This window comes from Nycticebus coucang, chromosome 3 (genome assembly GCF_027406575.1).
Source record: "Nycticebus coucang isolate mNycCou1 chromosome 3, mNycCou1.pri, whole genome shotgun sequence".
Lineage (NCBI taxonomy): Eukaryota > Metazoa > Chordata > Mammalia > Primates > Lorisidae > Nycticebus > Nycticebus coucang.
Window position 1 is genome coordinate 21,865,001 of NC_069782.1, and position 17,365 is coordinate 21,882,365.

Genomic DNA, 17,365 nt, shown 5'->3' on the forward strand with positions numbered 1-17,365 from the left:
TAGAGCCAGGACTCTATTATAAAAAAGTTCTGCTTCTGAAGAGAAACTTCTTTGAGCATAAAAGATTCTTAACATATCCCAACAGTTCGATGTCTATAGTGGTCCATGATAAATACTTGTTAGCCATTCTTACAAATATTTACTGAAGGTTTCCTACAGGCCAGGAACTATACAGGTGTTAAGAAAACACAGATAAGTGATACACTTTTCCTAAAAAGCCTCAAAAGTAGTAAAAAATGAACTTTTTAATGGTTTTGTGATTTAACAGCTATGCCTGGTACAGCAATCACTTGGCATTTCCAGCTTGGATTTTCGTAGCTTTTAACTATATACAAATAATTTCAGATTCTTGACAATAATTTGTAATTATGCAAAAAGAACAAAATGAGCTATGATGTTATTAAGCTTCATCAGTGAATAACTCAGCAATAAAATGTACCAGTTAAGACTTACACCTATTACAAAACCGGCTCTGCCACCTATCAGTTGCATGTTCTTTAATCACTTACTTTACCTCTCTGAGTCTGCTTCCCAGTTGTAAAATAGAAATAATAGTCAACCTCCATCTCATTGGATTTGGGAGAGAAGAAAATAGGATAATGGAGAGAAAATACTTTGCCTCTTACAAAGTGAGTACCACATAAATATTAGGCACTACTACTAAGAACAGTATCAGCATTTCAGGTAGCTTTGTTTGGCTCTCTTTACTTTGTACTCTTTTATGGGGAAAACTATATGCTATCATGAAATCTGTGAAGCTAGGGTTCCCAAACATCTTAGTCCTTTGTAAATGCGAAGGTTCTATTACTTTTGCTAAAATTAACACACAGAGAAAAGTTATATTTTGGTATTTATTCCATCATTCTTCAATTACTGAATGCTATATACACGAAAAGTGAGTACAATGGTTTTACAGATTGGGGAATTTATTTGCATGACTGTAAAACGATGAAGTAGCATCAAATGACATTAAGTTTTTAGCTACCTAAAATTCCCATGAGGACCGCGGGTTCCTTGGATGGAATCTGTTGTAAGAAGGGTAGGATATCGTCAAGTACAAACCACTTATCCAAGTATTCCAAAATCTTTCCCAAGCACACTAATGAATTTACACGAACCTATTAAAAGAGGTAAATTGCATTAGTCGTTTACAGTCTTCGACATTAGAACAAAATATTTAAGTGTAAATTTAACCTTCATATAGACATACATGTTAAAATCTCAAGAATAAAAGTCGGTGCAGAAGCTCTGATCCTTTATAATATAAACCATTTATTTTCTGATATGCTTGACTTATTTCAGAAAAGAATTTGTGATTGCTTTATGGGGTCACTAGTCAACTAAAGATGAGAAGTAGCTTCAATTTTGCAACATTCAAAATAAAGTGATTACAACTGAGAAGCTTTTACAATATTTGTGTTCACTAAGAACATTCCTTTGGGGATATTTGAACTATAAAAAAGGACTACATTTCCCCCACAAAGTAACCCATTTCACCTGGATTCTAGTATTTTACTCCAACTAGTTTCATTTCATTCTTAAATTAAATATTTAAACAACCTATGAAGAGAATTGGTTTTCTCTTTCTAAATATACTTTTCATACAGTTCCTAAGACCTGACATTTAGAATCTCTTACTGAAATTCTATATGCACTTGACTGTTTCGATAAATAATGTCATACCCTAGTTTTCAGCTGGAAATTCTTAATATAGAAAACCTTTAAGTCAGGATCATAATATCAATAAAACTCCAGCTTTAAAAAAAAAATAAACTAAGAAAAGCAGAAAATAATTTGGTTGGTTAAAAAAGCATCATATTTCTTCAGGAAAAATTTTCCATTTCTAAAAAAATAATAGTTTTCTTAAATCCAAACACAAAAGATAGCTGAAGGCTTAACTTGTACTCAGAATCAGTTTCATAAAAGGAACTGCTAGATTTTACTGGGATGCATTTGTTTTTGAGAGAAACCGAAAATGCCAGTTTAATTTCATTTGCTCTTATGATACACAAAATATCAGTCATGTAAGTCAGGAATAAATAGAGCTCTTGGAGCATTTTACCTAACCATGCAGAATTCTTTTTTTTTTTTTCACTTTTCAGAGAATAATATTAAGATACAATTCTAACTGATTGTATCAGTTTGATACAGGATGATTCAGGAATTTCCCAGTTAGAATTTTTAAACCTTAGAGAGATAGGTCTACGAATGCAGCTCAGGAATTCATATTTGCCACTCTGAGAGGAGGCAGGAGCACTAAAAATGTTATACAAAATGCACTTAAAAGGTGACACATAATATATAAACCCATTCCAGAGTTACTGTTCTAAACACGTTCGTTACAACTCTTTATAAGTAACATGTCTTTAAGGGCCAGTTGGTATCTTAAAAAGAGATATAAACATTGCCAGGCATTAATGCAGATCTTTTTTTTTTTTTTTGAGACAGAGTCTCAAGCTGTTGCTCTAGGTAGAGTGCCAGGGCATCGTAGCTCACAGCGACCTCTAACTCTTGGGCTCAAGTGACCTTCTTGCCTCAGTTTTTTCTATTTTTAGTAGAGACAGAGTCCTGCTTTTTGCTCAGGCTGGTCTCGAACCCATGAGCTCAAGCTATTCATCTGCCTCGGCCTCCCAGAGTGTGAGGACTACAGGCATGAACCACCATGCCTGGCCTTAAAGCAGGTCACTAAATGTCACTCCCACTTCTGCACAGCCCTGCATACATGCCCAGAAGTAAACCGGAACATATACTTTGAGAATATGTATGTTAAAATGAATTTATGATACCATAAAATGAGATATCAAATCTTTTAAAAGAAATTTTGAAAGCTGAACTTTAAGCTGTATAATATTATCACCTATTTTGAAAATTCAATCATTAAATTAGAGTATTTCAGGGAAAATTTTAAATCCCTTTAATGATGACAAGGAGAAAGACTCGGAGAGGTGCGGTGAATTCTCAGGGCCACAGGGGTAGTTAGTAACAAAGTAAGAATAAGAACTCAAGGTTCCTGCCTCCGTGTCATACTTGCTCATTTTCAGTAATGGGGATTTTTTTTTTCCGACTCTAATGCTACATTTTCCATCTCAGAGCCTTTTCCACCAAAAAACATGAACTAAAACGGATTAGATGGGTTAAGGTAAAATTGTGTTATTTAAATTGTCTTTGCCTATAATTCTATTAAGCTACTAATGTTTATTTCTATTTAAATTCACACTCTACCAGATAAAGATGGATAGGATCTCCAAAGAGACTTAAAAAATTGCTTAAAAGTATACAAATTTAATAAAATGCCCATTAAACAAAAGGAAAAAGAGGGACATTTCTCCCTCTTTTATAATACTGCTATTTGAAGAGAATATTTAATGTTACTTCTATAATGAAATATCAGTTTGATAAATTATTAGACTTAGTATGAAATAAAAGGTTGAGGACATTTATTGCTTTCAATATGAAATAATAAAAACAATATTATTTATTCTACCTTCTTTGATTAACAAGTGACTTAGTGTTAAAATTTTTTAAGAGGCAACTACCCTTGTTATACATTTTTAGTTCAACTGTTTCTTCCACTTGTATTTATATTTACTTATTGTTTTATTGTACTCTTAACTTCTTTTGAAAGTGGGGAATAAGAAACTTATACTAAAAATAAAGGCAATTTAGGCTCAGTGCCTGTAGCACAGCAGTTATGGTGCCAGCCACATACATCAAGGTTGGAGGGTTTGAACCGAGTCTGGGCCAGCTGAAACAACAATGACAACTGCAACAAAAAAATAGCTGAGCGTTGTGGCGGGTGCCTGTAGTCCCAGCTACTTGGGAGGCTGAGGCAAGAGAATCACTACAGCCCAAGAGTTTGAGGTTGCTGTGGGCTGTGACTTCACAGCACTCTACCAAGGGTGACATAGTGAGACTGTGTCTCAAAATAAATAAAGAAAGAAAGAAAGGCAATTTATAAAAGGAAACAACTCAGAAAGTTTTTAGGTTTATATAGAAAGTTAAACTCTAATGATTATTTCAAAACTAACAACAAAATACAGTTAAAGCAGAAAAGGATCAAGAAAAGAATCACTCAACTTTTCTACTGAAACACTCAGGGGATGGGAGTTAAAAGTTTGGGATGTAATACTATAAATTATGTATCAGAGAAAACTAGAGCTAGCCAAAATGAAATATACAAACAATCTATAAAAAGGTGACTAAACAATAAGGAAAGGATTTAAACCACTGACATTTGAAAGAAAAACAAAAATTAATATGCAGTTACTTACAGCAAGGGAAGACGTTTGTAGACAGGCATTTTTAATTCTTGGTATCAAAGCATTTTTCATGGATGGGTAGTCTATAAGATTTGCAAAGGTTGGAATGATGTTTAGACAGAGTTCCTATTAAGAAAATAAATTGGATCAATCTTAGAGAAAGACTCCCCCATCCTTTCTCTCGCATATTAAAAAAACTTTGCATTTGTGTGGCTAAATTGTCATTCAGTTTGAAATAACCCTCACATACATTATTTGGTCCTTTCAACAACTCTTTGAAAAATGAACAGTTATAATCATTTTCCAGTTCTAGAGAAGAGGAAAAAGGTTCAGAAGTCCTTACTCAAAGTCATATGAAATCATAACAATTAGTATTTAGTATCAAAACTCCCTAGCCTCGTTCCTTTCTTTCCCTTTGAACACACAGGTTTTGCTATCTTTCACAATGTACGTAGGTAGCAATGTAAGTAGGTAGCAATGCCTTAAACCCTATGCATGCTGCCAGGCCTGAGGGCCTCTTCCATCCTGGTCAAGGGGAGTGCTAACCCTCTCCCCTTTCATACAACACCACAATGTATGAAGTTATGTAAAAAATTCCTCTTAAGGGGTTTCTTAGCTCTTACATACATCCATGAAATAGTATATAATACAAATACTTTAAAAAAATTTTTTAAAAATTATTTAATAAAATTGAGGAGAAAATATAATAGGACAGTATTATATAATCCCAATTTTTATATGTTCCCTAGTCTCTTTTCTTTGTATATATACATGCATCTGTCTCCAGGCTTAGGGAAAAAAAAAACTACACGGATCTATCCAGATGTTAACTGTGGCCATCTATGAGAGAGGATTTTAATTTTCTTTATACTATATTTTAAAGTACTTCCACTTCTGAAACTTAAAACAAGCATAACTCATAGAAACAGGAGAAAGGTATTTAAAACATTCTTGTTCACGAATGTGTTGAACTGTAAATGATTTTACCTGGGAACTCTGAATGGGGTAACAGAGGAAAAGGGAAGGATAATTGGGGGGTGGGAATTAAATGAGAAAAGGAAAAGAAGAAGAAATGGCGTGAGCATTAACTGGCTGGCTCAGCGGCAAGGGTGCCAGCCATGTACACCGGAGCTGGCAGGTTTGAATCCAGCCCGAGCCTACCAAACAACAATGACAACTACAACCAAAAAATAGGCGGATGCCTATAGTCCCAGCTACTTGGGAGGCTGAGGCAAGAAAATCGCTTAAGCCCAAGAGTTTGAGGTTGCTGTGAGCTGTGACACCATGACACTCTACCCAGGGCGACAGCTTGAGACTCTGTCTCAAAAAAACAAAACAAAACAAAAAACCTAACTGGCCATAGATAGATAACCTCTATCTCAGTTACCTTATAAGGACAGAATGATCCTTGTGGCAAAGCATAGGCGAAAGGATTACTGAGGGAAACAGAAGTACATGTGTGTACCAGGGAAGGAACTACTGACAACACCAGGTAAATTTAAAGACTTTCATTTATAGTTGGCAGACAGAAATAAACTACTAAGAATCTGTTACCAAAACGCTGGTATATATTTTATTCACTTTAACTTACTCCTAGATTTCCAAAAGGCAGATGTAAGAGAATTGTATGTTTGTATCCACTCAGAATTATAATAATTAAGTGGGTGATATAATTTTGGGGGAAGAAATACAGTGGTTTAAAGAACCATTTTTCACAGATGGGAAAGGAGAATGGGCATAGGTTAGTATCCAGTGAGACACGGCACTCCTGTTACCAGAGGGTGCTACCTTAGGGAAGATCAGCCCTTAAAACAGGGAAAGAGAAAAAGGACTTCCAGCAAAGGACCCCCTAACATTTGTATTACTAAAAAGCAACAAGAAAGTGCTATGCTATATAATAAAACTCAGAGCAGGAGGTTATGAAGAGGCAAATACTAAATCAGGTCTGAATCACTTAGCTAAGCGGGTAGGGAGCTCTCTCCGTAGGAGGAGATAGTATGAACAAAACAAAACAAAACCTCAAGGAAGTCTGATTAGCAAATTCTGAGGAACTGCTGCTTACTTTATACTTTCTCTATGAACACATAGATGGGTGATGGCAGGAGGTGATACACATAGATTTTATATTTAAAGGGTAAATAGGCTCAGCACCTGTAGCAACAGTGGTTACGGCGCCAGCCACATGCGCTGACGGTGGCAGGTTTGAACCCGGCCTGGGCCAGCTAAACAACGACAACTGCAACAAAAAAATAGCCAGGCACTGTGGCGGGTACTTGTAGTCCCAGCTACTTGGGAGGCTGAGGCAAGAGAATTGCTAAGCCCAAGAGGTTGGAGGTTGCTGTGAGCTGTGACGTTTACAGCACTTTACCAAGGGCGACATAGTGAGACTGTCTCAAAAAAAAAAAAAAAATAGAGTAAATACATTTTAAAAACTGTATCACATATTATAATGCCTCTTTGTAAGGACCCTATGTTTTACAAACGTCTTTCTACCTTTCCAAACGTTTTTTGAAACCACCTCTAGCCTTTTTTCTTCTTTTTTGAGATGGAGTCTCACTATTATCACCCAGGGGAAAGTGTGGTGGCATAATCATAGCTCATAGCAACCTCGAACTACTGGACTCAAGTGAACTCTTGGGTTCCTGCCTCAATTTTTCTATTTTCAGTAGTGACAGGTTCTCACTCTTGCTCAGACTGGTCTCTCCTGAGCGCAAACAATCCATCTGCCTTGAACCTCCAGAGTGCTAGGATTATAGGCATGAGCCACCACTCCAAGCAAGTATTTCTAATCAAACTTTACTTTTTAAAGTTTCAAATAAAAAATGAATTTCAGAAGTTACTTTCTAACCTTCTACTCACAAGAAGCTTGAAGAAAAGCTTGTTGTTTCTTGATTTCTCTAGGACCCTACCAGTTATTTAGACATGCTTTGCCTTCATCAGACTCTTACCAAGCAATGCTGAAACTAGTTAAGTCAGTGACTAAAGTCATATTCAGTGACATCAGAAAAGCCGGTTTCTAAAACTTAGCAAAGTTGTACAAGTCAATTTGAACTCCATTTCAATAAAATGCTGACTGAGACTTGTTGGCTGAACTAACTATAAAGAAAAATGGCCTTTTACATAATTTAACCTCCTCCAACTCCTCCTTAATCTCACTTTGAATATAAAACGAGCTGGGCTGCACAGGGCCTATGGGAATGTTTCAGGAGGCTCTAATTCACAACTCCTTTAAAAGGACTAAACATGGAGGTGAGTACAGCATTCCCACTCGTCTACGTCCTGTGGACAAAGGCAGCATATCCTGACTAGTAAGAAGGCAGAGCCTAATTAGAAGGAAAAAAATTTAACATCAACCTCACAGCCTTGAATAAATAAAAGAACTTAGCAGATAAATACTGCTATGAGTCAAAAAAATGATCTTAAATATGTGTTAGGAAGTTTACATTAAAATTAAAGCTTTAGCAGAAGAGCTGCACCGGGACTCGCGATCAGCGCCCTCCCAGACCCCGGTATATACCCAGAAGACCAAAAAATCACAATATAACAAAGACATCTGTACCAGAATGTTTATTGCAGCCCAATTCATAATTTCTAAGTCATGGAAGAAGCCCAAGTGCCCATCGACCCACAAATGAACTAGCAAATTGTGGTACATGTATACCATTGAATATTATGCAGCCTTAAAGAAAGATGGAAACATTACCTCTTTCATGCTTACATGGATGGAGCTGGAACATATTCTTCTAAGCAAAGTATCTCAAGAATGGAAGAAAAAGTCTCCAATGTACTCAGCCCTACTATGAAGCTAATTTATATCTTTCATATGAAGACTATAACCCAACTATAGCACAAGAATATGGGGAAAGGGCCAAGGGAGGGGAAAGGAGGGGGTAAGTCAGGGTGGAGGGAGGGTAATGGGTGGGGCCACACCTATGGTGCATCTTAGAATGGGTACAGGCGAAACTTACTAAATGCAGAATACAAATGTCTACATACAATAACTAAGAAAATGCCATGAAGGCTATGTTGAACAGTTTGCTGAGAGTATTTCAGATTGTATAAGAAACCAGCACATTGTACCCCTTGATTGCACAAATGTACACAGCTATGATTTAACAATAAAAAAAGAAAAAATTAAAAAGTTGAAAAATACAAACTAGTAGAAAAATAAAAGAAAACCATTCATAATCCCACCTCAAATTAAAAAAAAAAAAAAGCTTTAGCAAATTAACAGTTAAAAATTAAAATTTTATGGTTTTTTTAAATGAAAATTTCTGTACTGGTAAAGAGTATGTGGTGTTTTAAGATGACGCTTGTGAGGGAAAGCATGACTATAAAGGCATTAACGACACAGTAAGGTCCTGTCTGCTTTCCATCTACCTGCTGTGTAAATGAACTTCACTGCAGAAGGATTAGCATTTCTAAATAGGAAACTGAGTTGCCAAGAATGCAAGAAAATTGAGGAGGGGAAATACCTACTTCATGTTTTCGTAAGAAAAAGGCACAGATATCTTTGAAATTCTTATTCCTAATTATTCATTTAGAAAGAAGAAAAGAATTTTAAAAAGACACACAGAAAAAACCCCAAAAAGAATAAAAAGCAGAAAGAAGGTGGCACATGATAATCCAAACTGTAACAAATCAAACTTTCTTCCATAATAGTGTATTTCTGACAAATAAGGCAACAAATCTGCTTCATAATACAGGCATTGAACAACTCGGGTGAGTTACACTTAGTAACATCAGTAATGTAATTCAATAAATATATTTACCATTGAGTTTTAAATAAAATATTTTATGACTTAAACCCCAAATATACTTCACTCTTCTGCTTTAAGAATCAAAATCATCATTAAAGAAAAACAAACAATTGTACCTGTATCTGAATAGAAGGAGCTTCGAGTGCTCTGTAAACCATGGGTAGGACACTGTTCTTTATCTCATCAGGAGGGGTTTTGGTTAGTAGCAAATCCATTTTTTGTAGGAAAATTAGCAAAATCTATTTTTAAAGAAGGAAACAATGTATTAAAATCGAGAGTCTTTAAGATATCCTATGTATGCCAAAATTTAAAGTTTCTTCAAAAGAATAAGTTATATATTCTGACACTCACCATGTTGCTAGCCTGAAGGCATGGAAGACAAAAACATACAAATCAAGTCTCTTACGTTTCTACAGCACAATATTCAACATCTGCTTTCAATTTAAACATTTAAATACTAATTTCCTAACCTTCACTTATCTGCAGTAATACATCCTTCCCCCACAAATACCAACTTTCTGGAAAACAATAAATAAATAAATCACTGAGGGCATCAAAGTAAAATGTCCCAAAGAAGTAAATGCCATCACTTGGCTTCTATGACGTTCAGGAGAAATAGAGAAAGTACAGAAATGAGAAAGAAAAATTCTAGAAAGAAACATTTATAATCATCCTGGTCATTCTTTTTCTTTTTTTTTTTTTTTTTTAACCTATCTGACTCTAAATACTTAAATTATAAGGAAAACACTGCTCCTATTTTTGCACAATAGTTAGCTTTGCCAAGGTCTATAGTCCCAGGTACTCAAGAGGCTGAGGTGGGAGGGTCACTTAAGCTCAAAAATTCCAGTCCACCATGGACAATACAGCAGGACCTCATCTTTTAAAAAAGGAAGGAGGAGGGTGGTGTCTGTGGCTCAGTGAGTAGGGAGCCAGCCCCATATACTGAGGATGGCGGGTTCAAACCCGGCCCCAGCCAAACTGCAACAAAAATTAGCCAGGTGTTGTGGCGGGCACCTGTAGTCCCAGCTACTCGGGAAGCTGAGGCAGAAGAATCACCTAAGCCCAAGAGGTGGAGGTTGCTGTGAGCCATGACACCAGGGCACTCCACCGAGGGCAACAAAGTGAGACTCTGTCTCTAAAAAACAAAAATAAAAAAGGAAGGAGGAGGGTGGTGCCCATGGCTCAAAGGAGTAGGATGCTGGTCCCATATACCAGGGGTAGTGGGTTTAAACCCGGCCCTGGCCAAAAAGTACAAAAAAAAAAACAAAAAACAGAACACAAAAAAAAGGAAGGAGGAAAAAAGAGGGGAAGAGGGAGGAGGAAGGAGAGGGTAAGGGCAGGGGGGAGGGAAGGAGGAGAGGAGGAGGAGGAGGAAGAGGAGAAGAAAATAAGATTTCAGAAGAAATTTTTAATGGCGTAACTACGTAAAAAAGAAAAAAAAGAAATCAAAGAATGGAGACAAATAAAAATTCAGATTATAGGTTCCTTAGGATACCATCTTGATTGATGTATGCATCACTTAGGGAACATGTGGCTCCATCAACTTTCTCTCCTTACACCTTGACCTTTGGGAGGAACTCTGCTTCAAAGCCTACAGTTCTCTCATTTGCTCCTTCCCTAGTATATAGAAATTCTTGCCTCACTACCAGAGACTTCCTTTTGCTCCTATTTCTTCAAAGGAAGAACTACAAAGAGTCACGAAACCATTAAATTAGATAATTGATAGCTTAATAATATGGTATTGCCCTACAGTGGCAGAAACATGTAATAATATTTATTGTATGTCAGAAAATTTCATTTAATCTCAACAACCCCTTTCATTTTAGAAAGAAAAAGTAAAAGTTTACGATTGTAAAGACATCTCCAAATTATAGTCCTAGTAAGGAGATTAAGTCCAGTTTCAAACAGGTATGTGACCTCACTCGTCTTAAATCCAAAACTACCTTCAATCTGGCAAATAAATATTGTAATAGAATCTACATCAGAGACTGATGCCTTTTCTCATTTATAATATATATACACATATTTCCATAGGGCTGTAAGCATTTTCCTGCTCAAGTCAAAGTATTTATTAGCAATAAAATAAAGAGAAACAACTGGCACCAATCCTCTACAAATTAAAGACCCAACAACAAAATAAAAACACTTAAGAGTATAGTACAAAAATACGTCTTTCCCAAACCTATATGTAACTTTCAACAAATTCAGTGATAACACATGCCAAATGTCATTGCAACTTATTTCCCAAGACAGTAAACTCATGGAAAGCCAAAGGCATTCACCAGCAAAGCTCAATTTTTTTTTTTTTTTTTAACGAGGCAGAGTCTCACAATGTTGTTCTGATGACTAGTCTTGAACTCCTGGCCACAAGCAATCCTCCTGCCTCATCTGGGATTGAAGTGTGAGCCACCTTGCCTGGACTGCAAAGCTCAATTAAAATTTAGGAAAGGTTCACTTCAAACATGTGCGAAACAGCCTTCTGACTAATGGAAAAGAGAGTCTCGTATACTTACCATAAGTTTTGCAAAGTTATATATTCATTCTTTTTGTTTTCAAGTGATCAGTAGCATATGAGTAACGGTACATACAGCACCAAAAACACCTTACAACATACCTGGATTGGCTCCTGCTGTTTAAATACAGGGCCAAGTTCAGGTAGAATTAATTTGACATACTCTTCTTTGGTGCATTCCTCGGCAATCAGTAGAACATTGGGCAAAACAAAAGGTACCATGTCAGGGTTTACAAATTCTGAAGTCAAACAAGGCAAAATTCTTTGCACGATGACACGCTGAAAGGCAAAAATGTTTTTATAAAACTAAAATTTATTTCTTTAGTATTAAGTCTTTAAAAATCCAAACCCTTTAGGTAAAGTAACCATATAATTTATGGTTGAGATTGGTTCATTTTTGAGAATAAAATAGGACGATACTGCTAATTATACCAGGAAAAACAGCATAAATTAGGAAGGTCACGGTAAAGGGGACACACAGTCATCCTGCTGGTGAGGAAACCCTCCCTAATTAGTCTTCAGTGATGTGGTTTTCATTTTAACTCCACTATTACTTAGGATTCACACCACAAAACGTCAACACTACCCTGCACTGTCAGCTGTTGTTTCATACATGTTGACTCTACCCACACTGACTCTCAGGGGTTCGAGAGCAAGGACAATATTTTATGCTTCCTCTTGACTCTCCAAAGAACCTAAGTAAAGGGCTAGAAAAAATAGCAAGTAACCAATGATTGCCTCAAAAAGTTTAACATTAAAATGCCCAAAAGTCACAGATAAAGAAAACGTCCTAAGGGAAGGCAAGAAAAAAAACTACATACAACATAATACTACGTAAAGGAGCTCTAATAAGTCTGGCAACAAACTTTTGGTGAAAACTTTATAATCCAGGAGAGAGGGGCATGACATATTCAAAGTGCTGAAGGAAAAAATCTTAACCCTAGAATATTATATTCCGCAAGAATATCCTTCAAACATGAAGGAGAAATAAAGACTTTCCTGGACAAACATAAAGAGATTTCATCAACAGCAGACCTGTCCTATAAGAAATGCTAAAAGGAGTTCTTCAATCTAAAAGAATAGATACTCACGAACAATAAATCATCTAAAGGTATACAACTCACTGGTAACAGTAAGTATACAAACACAGAATACTCTAAATGCAAACTGTTCACATCTTGAATAGGAAGACGAAAAGACAAACATCAAAGATAACTATAACTTGCTGAGAGATAGATAGTATCTATTTTGTTGGGAATAACAAAAAGTTAAAAAGTGAGGGGAGAAGGTGGATTTAAAGGGTAGAATTTCTGTTGTATTTGTTTGTTTATAACCAAACCGTCAAATGTTTACACATGATCTTAGCCAAAAGGCCAACAAGCAAAGTCCTATGTTTAAAATAATCAGTTGTAAAATATTTTTCAGCCTCATATAACCTCAAATCAAAAGACCTACAACAGATACAAAAGAAAAAAAAAATCAAGGAGTAAAACACATTACCAGAGAAATTAACTTTTAACAGAGGAAGACAAGGAGGAGGTAAGAAAGAAAGAGAAGACCATAAAACCACCGGAAATCAAAGAACAACAGGGCCGTACTGAGTCCTAACTCACTGACAACAACACCGAATACAAATGGACTAACTCTCCCATCAAAAACCACAGAGTAGTTGAATGTCTAAGAAACAAAAGCCAACTATATTGTCTCCAAGAAACCCACTTCACCTATAAAGAGACAGATAAACTGCAAATAAAGGGATAGAAAAAGATACTCCATGCAAATGGAAATCATAAAAGAGTAGCTATACTTCTATCACATAAAATAGACTTCAAGACAAAAACTGTACGAAGAGGCAAAGTAGGTCATCACATGATAATAAAGGGACCAATTAAGCAAGAGGATGTAACAATTCTAAATATATACACACCCAACACTGGACCATCCAGATATGTAAAGCAAATTTATGGCAAAATTTATCCCTCTCTTTACAGCTAAAGAGACAGACACCCCCCCCCCAATACCATAATCATTATAGACTTCTACACTCCACTTTCAGCACTGTAGAGATTATCCAGACAGAAATCAACAAAGAAACAGTGATTTAATCTGCACTATAGACCAAATGGGCTATTTACATAATGTTTCATCCAACAGCTGCAAAATACATCTTCTCCTCAGCTCATGGATCGTTCTCACGCACAGAAAGTATCAGGCCACAAAACAAGTCTTTAAAAAAATTCAAAAAAACTGAAATCAGAAATCACACCAAATATTTTCTCTAACCACAATGGAATAAAACTAAAAACCAACACAAGAGGAACACTGGAAAAAACACAAACACCTGGAAATTAAACAATAGGAGGTCAGACAATTAAGTTCACAAACTCATTCTAGAAAAAGTTCTATATTCCTCACTGCTGACTATCACTACAGCCACCTTCAAAGTACTCCCCTTGGGAAGCTATGCACTGACGCCAGAGCCTCGGGCACCTTTCAAAGCACTGTTTATATCCAAAGGAGGGTAATTCAGTATACCAAAAAGGTTTTTGAACAATCATGTTTTTTCAGCAGTGTTCACAATAGCCAAGATATGGAATCAACCTAAATGTCCATCAACAGATGGACATAAGAGTATAGAAATTATGATACAGACATACAGTGGGATATTACATAGTCACCAAAGAAGAATGAAATCCTGGCATTTGCAACAACATGGATGGAACTGGAGAACATTATGTTAAGTGAAATAAGCCAAGCACAAAAAGACAAATCCCACATGTTCCTCGCTCTTATGTGGGAGCTAAAAATTAAAAACAACTGATCTCATGGAGACAGAGAACAGAATGATGGTTACCAGAAGTTGGGAAGGGGAGGATAAAATGGGTGCGAAAACGTAATTAGATAAATAGAATTTGCATAATGTTTGACAGCATACAAAGTAACTGTAATCAACAATAAGTTAGGTTATACTTTAAAATAATTAAATGAGTAGAAATGGAATGTTCCTAACACAAAGAAATAACTGCCTGATGTGATGCATACCCTAATTACCCAAAATATGATTTAATTAATTCACACTATATGCCTGTATCAAAACATCACTTGTGCCCTATGAAGATGTACAATTATTTTGTGTCCATAGTAATAATTATAGAAAAAAGAAACTGATCAACAACAAACCTTGGGCAGTTTTGGTAGAACCTTTGGCAGTCCTTTGAAAAACTGTGATTTCTGAAGGTTATCTCTTTGGAATAAGGTATCAAAATATTGTAGTGTTACTGCACCAACATCATCAAAGAAGGGAATCTAAAAATACAGAAATAAAGCATTTTGAGAAATAGTAAGCTACAAGTATTTCTCATATCTGAAACTGCCCCAATATGGTGGGAAAAAATTCAGAAGCATTTAGGAAAATGCTGAAAGCCACGTTAGTAGAAATTCTAATTATAAATCTCTCAATAAAAAATAATTACTTTTCTTTTTAGTTCTAATCTTCAGAATCATTACCTGTGAGTTGGATGGGTAGTAACTTTTTTTCCCATATGTCTAAAATATAGAAAAATTAAATAAAATATCTTGACGGTACAAAGAATACCAATTATTTGTTAAAATTCATGCTTGTCTAAGTGAAATAGAGAGGTATAAATTCTCTGGCAGTCAGGACATCTACACACTTAATTGTTGATGTTAGGACTCTATTTATTTGAAATCTCAATTTTCTACCAGGGCAATTTGTGCATAAATTATTTAGCCATTTAAAACAAGTTGAATATTTAGTGCATTCAAAAATATAGATGTTGTCTGGGAACTTTATCTGACTAAATCTTGCTTCAGAAGAACTTAATCCACTTTGTTTTGTTCCTCCAATTAAGGAAGAAACCCACATGCACTCACCTTTGTCATTTGATCCGCATCGGGTCTGACTGCTGGAGTTACATTTAATAGCAGTTTCACATGTTCGCGGACTTCCTCAGGTATATTTGTAAGTGAACTAGATCCTAAACGACTCAACTATTCAAGAGAGTGAAAACATAGAAGTATAAAATATTCAGAAAGTGTACTATTAGTCTATTCTTCCCACCTCGGCCTCCCAAAGTGCTAAGATTATAAATGTGAGCTAGTGTGCCCAGCCGTATTTTTAAAACCTTTTTAAATTTACTCAATATACTTGTGGATTAAACAAATCGCTAATTCTACTATTGCAAGATAGTTAAAACATTCACTTATCTTTAATATGTGAAATTGTTTCTATTCCTAAAATAAAATGCTCAGTATTTATTAAAGGCCATAATTAATTGTAGTTCCAAACTTCAGTCCATGTTATAGAATTACTTTTATTAAATTGATTTTATATAAACTTAAAAATGAGACATCTCATTTACAGAACTTGCTGAACCATTTTAGAAAAAAATAAAAGAAACATTCAACTAATTTTTAATACAAGCAAATATTTATAAGCAAATACCTGATCCAACTGCCTACTGAAACTCTTGTAAATATCTTGTTTGTTCACTTCAAATACAGGCTTCCCTTTATTAAATACAGCATATATAACAGTTCCTAAAGAATACATATCACTGGCTGTTTCACAGCTCACAGAAAGTATGTACTCAGGAGCCAAATATTCAGGATTTGGAAGACACAATGATGGTAAATTTGGGTCCCATTCTTTACAAGGGAACTTAGGCTGTAATAAGATAGAAAAGGGAATACACAGACTAAATATTTCAAGTTAAAGCAAACCACTATCAAACAGCAGCAATCAATCTTTAAATTTGTACTCATACAAGTAAAAATCCTACCACCACACCTTAAATCCTAACATTCCCAAATCCCCCAAATCTGAAAAGTACATGCAACAAATTAAGAGATAAGAATTCGTATAACTTTGAGATTGTCGGAATCTCTTCCAGAAGACAAAATACTACTGTGAAATGCAGTATGAACATGAGAGGGTCTGCTTCATGTTTTATGATACACTGGCTTCAAGTTTTATGGGCTCGGATAGACTACTGTTTGAAGTCCCTCTTCTTTAGCTGTATGATTAGTTTAAAGGTTCCAAAGATTGCAGTAAGGATTAAACAAATGTGTAGAAGTTGGACTTAGTATAGTGCCTGGCACACAGTACATACTCAACTACTACCTAATTCCTTTCTAATTACCTTAAAAACAGTTGCCTAGACTTGGCGCCTGTGGCTCAAGCGGCTAAGGCGCCAGCCACATACACCTGAGCTGGCGGGTTCGGATCCAGCCCAGGGCCCGCCAAACAACAATGATGGCTGCAACCAAAAAATAGCCGGGCATTGTGGCGGGCGCCTGTAGTCCCAGCTACTTGGGAGGCAGAGGCAGGAGACTCGCTTAAGCTCAGGAGTTGGAGGTTGCTGTGAGCTGTGATGCCACGGCACTCTACCCAGGGTGACAGCTTGAGGCTCTGTCTCAAAAACAAACAAACAAAAAAAACAGTTGCCTAAATTACAAAGCCATCTTATATCAAATCATGGTCCCTTTTTTTTTTTTTTTTGAGACAGAGTCCCACTCCATTGCCCAAGCTACAGTGCTGTGGCATCATCACTCATAACAACCTCAAACTCTTGGGCTTCAGCAATTCTTCTGCCCAAGCCTCCTGAGTAGCTGAGACTACAAGATTACGTTACCATGTCTAGCTAGTTTTTCTATTTTTAGTAGAGAGAGGGTCTTGCTCTTGCTCAGGCTGGCCCCTAACTCCTGAGCTCAACCAATCCACCTGCCTCAGTCTCCCAGTGTGCTAGGATTACAAGCACGAGCCACTGTGGCTCTTAACAACTATATGTAAGTAACCCTAAAATATAAGGTGC

General features: G+C 36.1%; 1 protein-coding gene and 1 non-coding gene across 6 annotated transcripts in view; both read right to left on the reverse strand.

The window, feature by feature from the left end:
• The window catches only part of SCYL2 (SCY1 like pseudokinase 2), a 65,213-nt gene that overhangs the window by 11,164 nt on the left and 36,684 nt on the right, over positions 1-17,365 (reverse strand). For 3 of the 5 annotated variants that reach the window (XM_053584252.1, XM_053584251.1, XM_053584255.1), the window contains 7 exons: positions 15,997-16,218; positions 15,426-15,542; positions 14,712-14,837; positions 11,622-11,810; positions 9,136-9,258; positions 4,272-4,385; positions 986-1,118 (listed from right to left, as the gene is read on the reverse strand). In XM_053584252.1, the coding sequence (XP_053440227.1) occupies positions 986-1,118; positions 4,272-4,385; positions 9,136-9,258; positions 11,622-11,810; positions 14,712-14,837; positions 15,426-15,542; positions 15,997-16,218 (1,024 nt within the window). The remainder of the gene's footprint in view (positions 1-985; positions 1,119-4,271; positions 4,386-9,135; positions 9,259-11,621; positions 11,811-14,711; positions 14,838-15,425; positions 15,543-15,996; positions 16,219-17,365) is intronic. The other 2 variants (XM_053584253.1, XM_053584254.1) reach the window with 1 other exon arrangement.
• On the reverse strand, positions 4,704-4,827 carry LOC128582937 (U6atac minor spliceosomal RNA). Its single transcript, XR_008379346.1, has one exon. It is a non-coding gene; the product is annotated as a U6atac minor spliceosomal RNA (small nuclear RNA).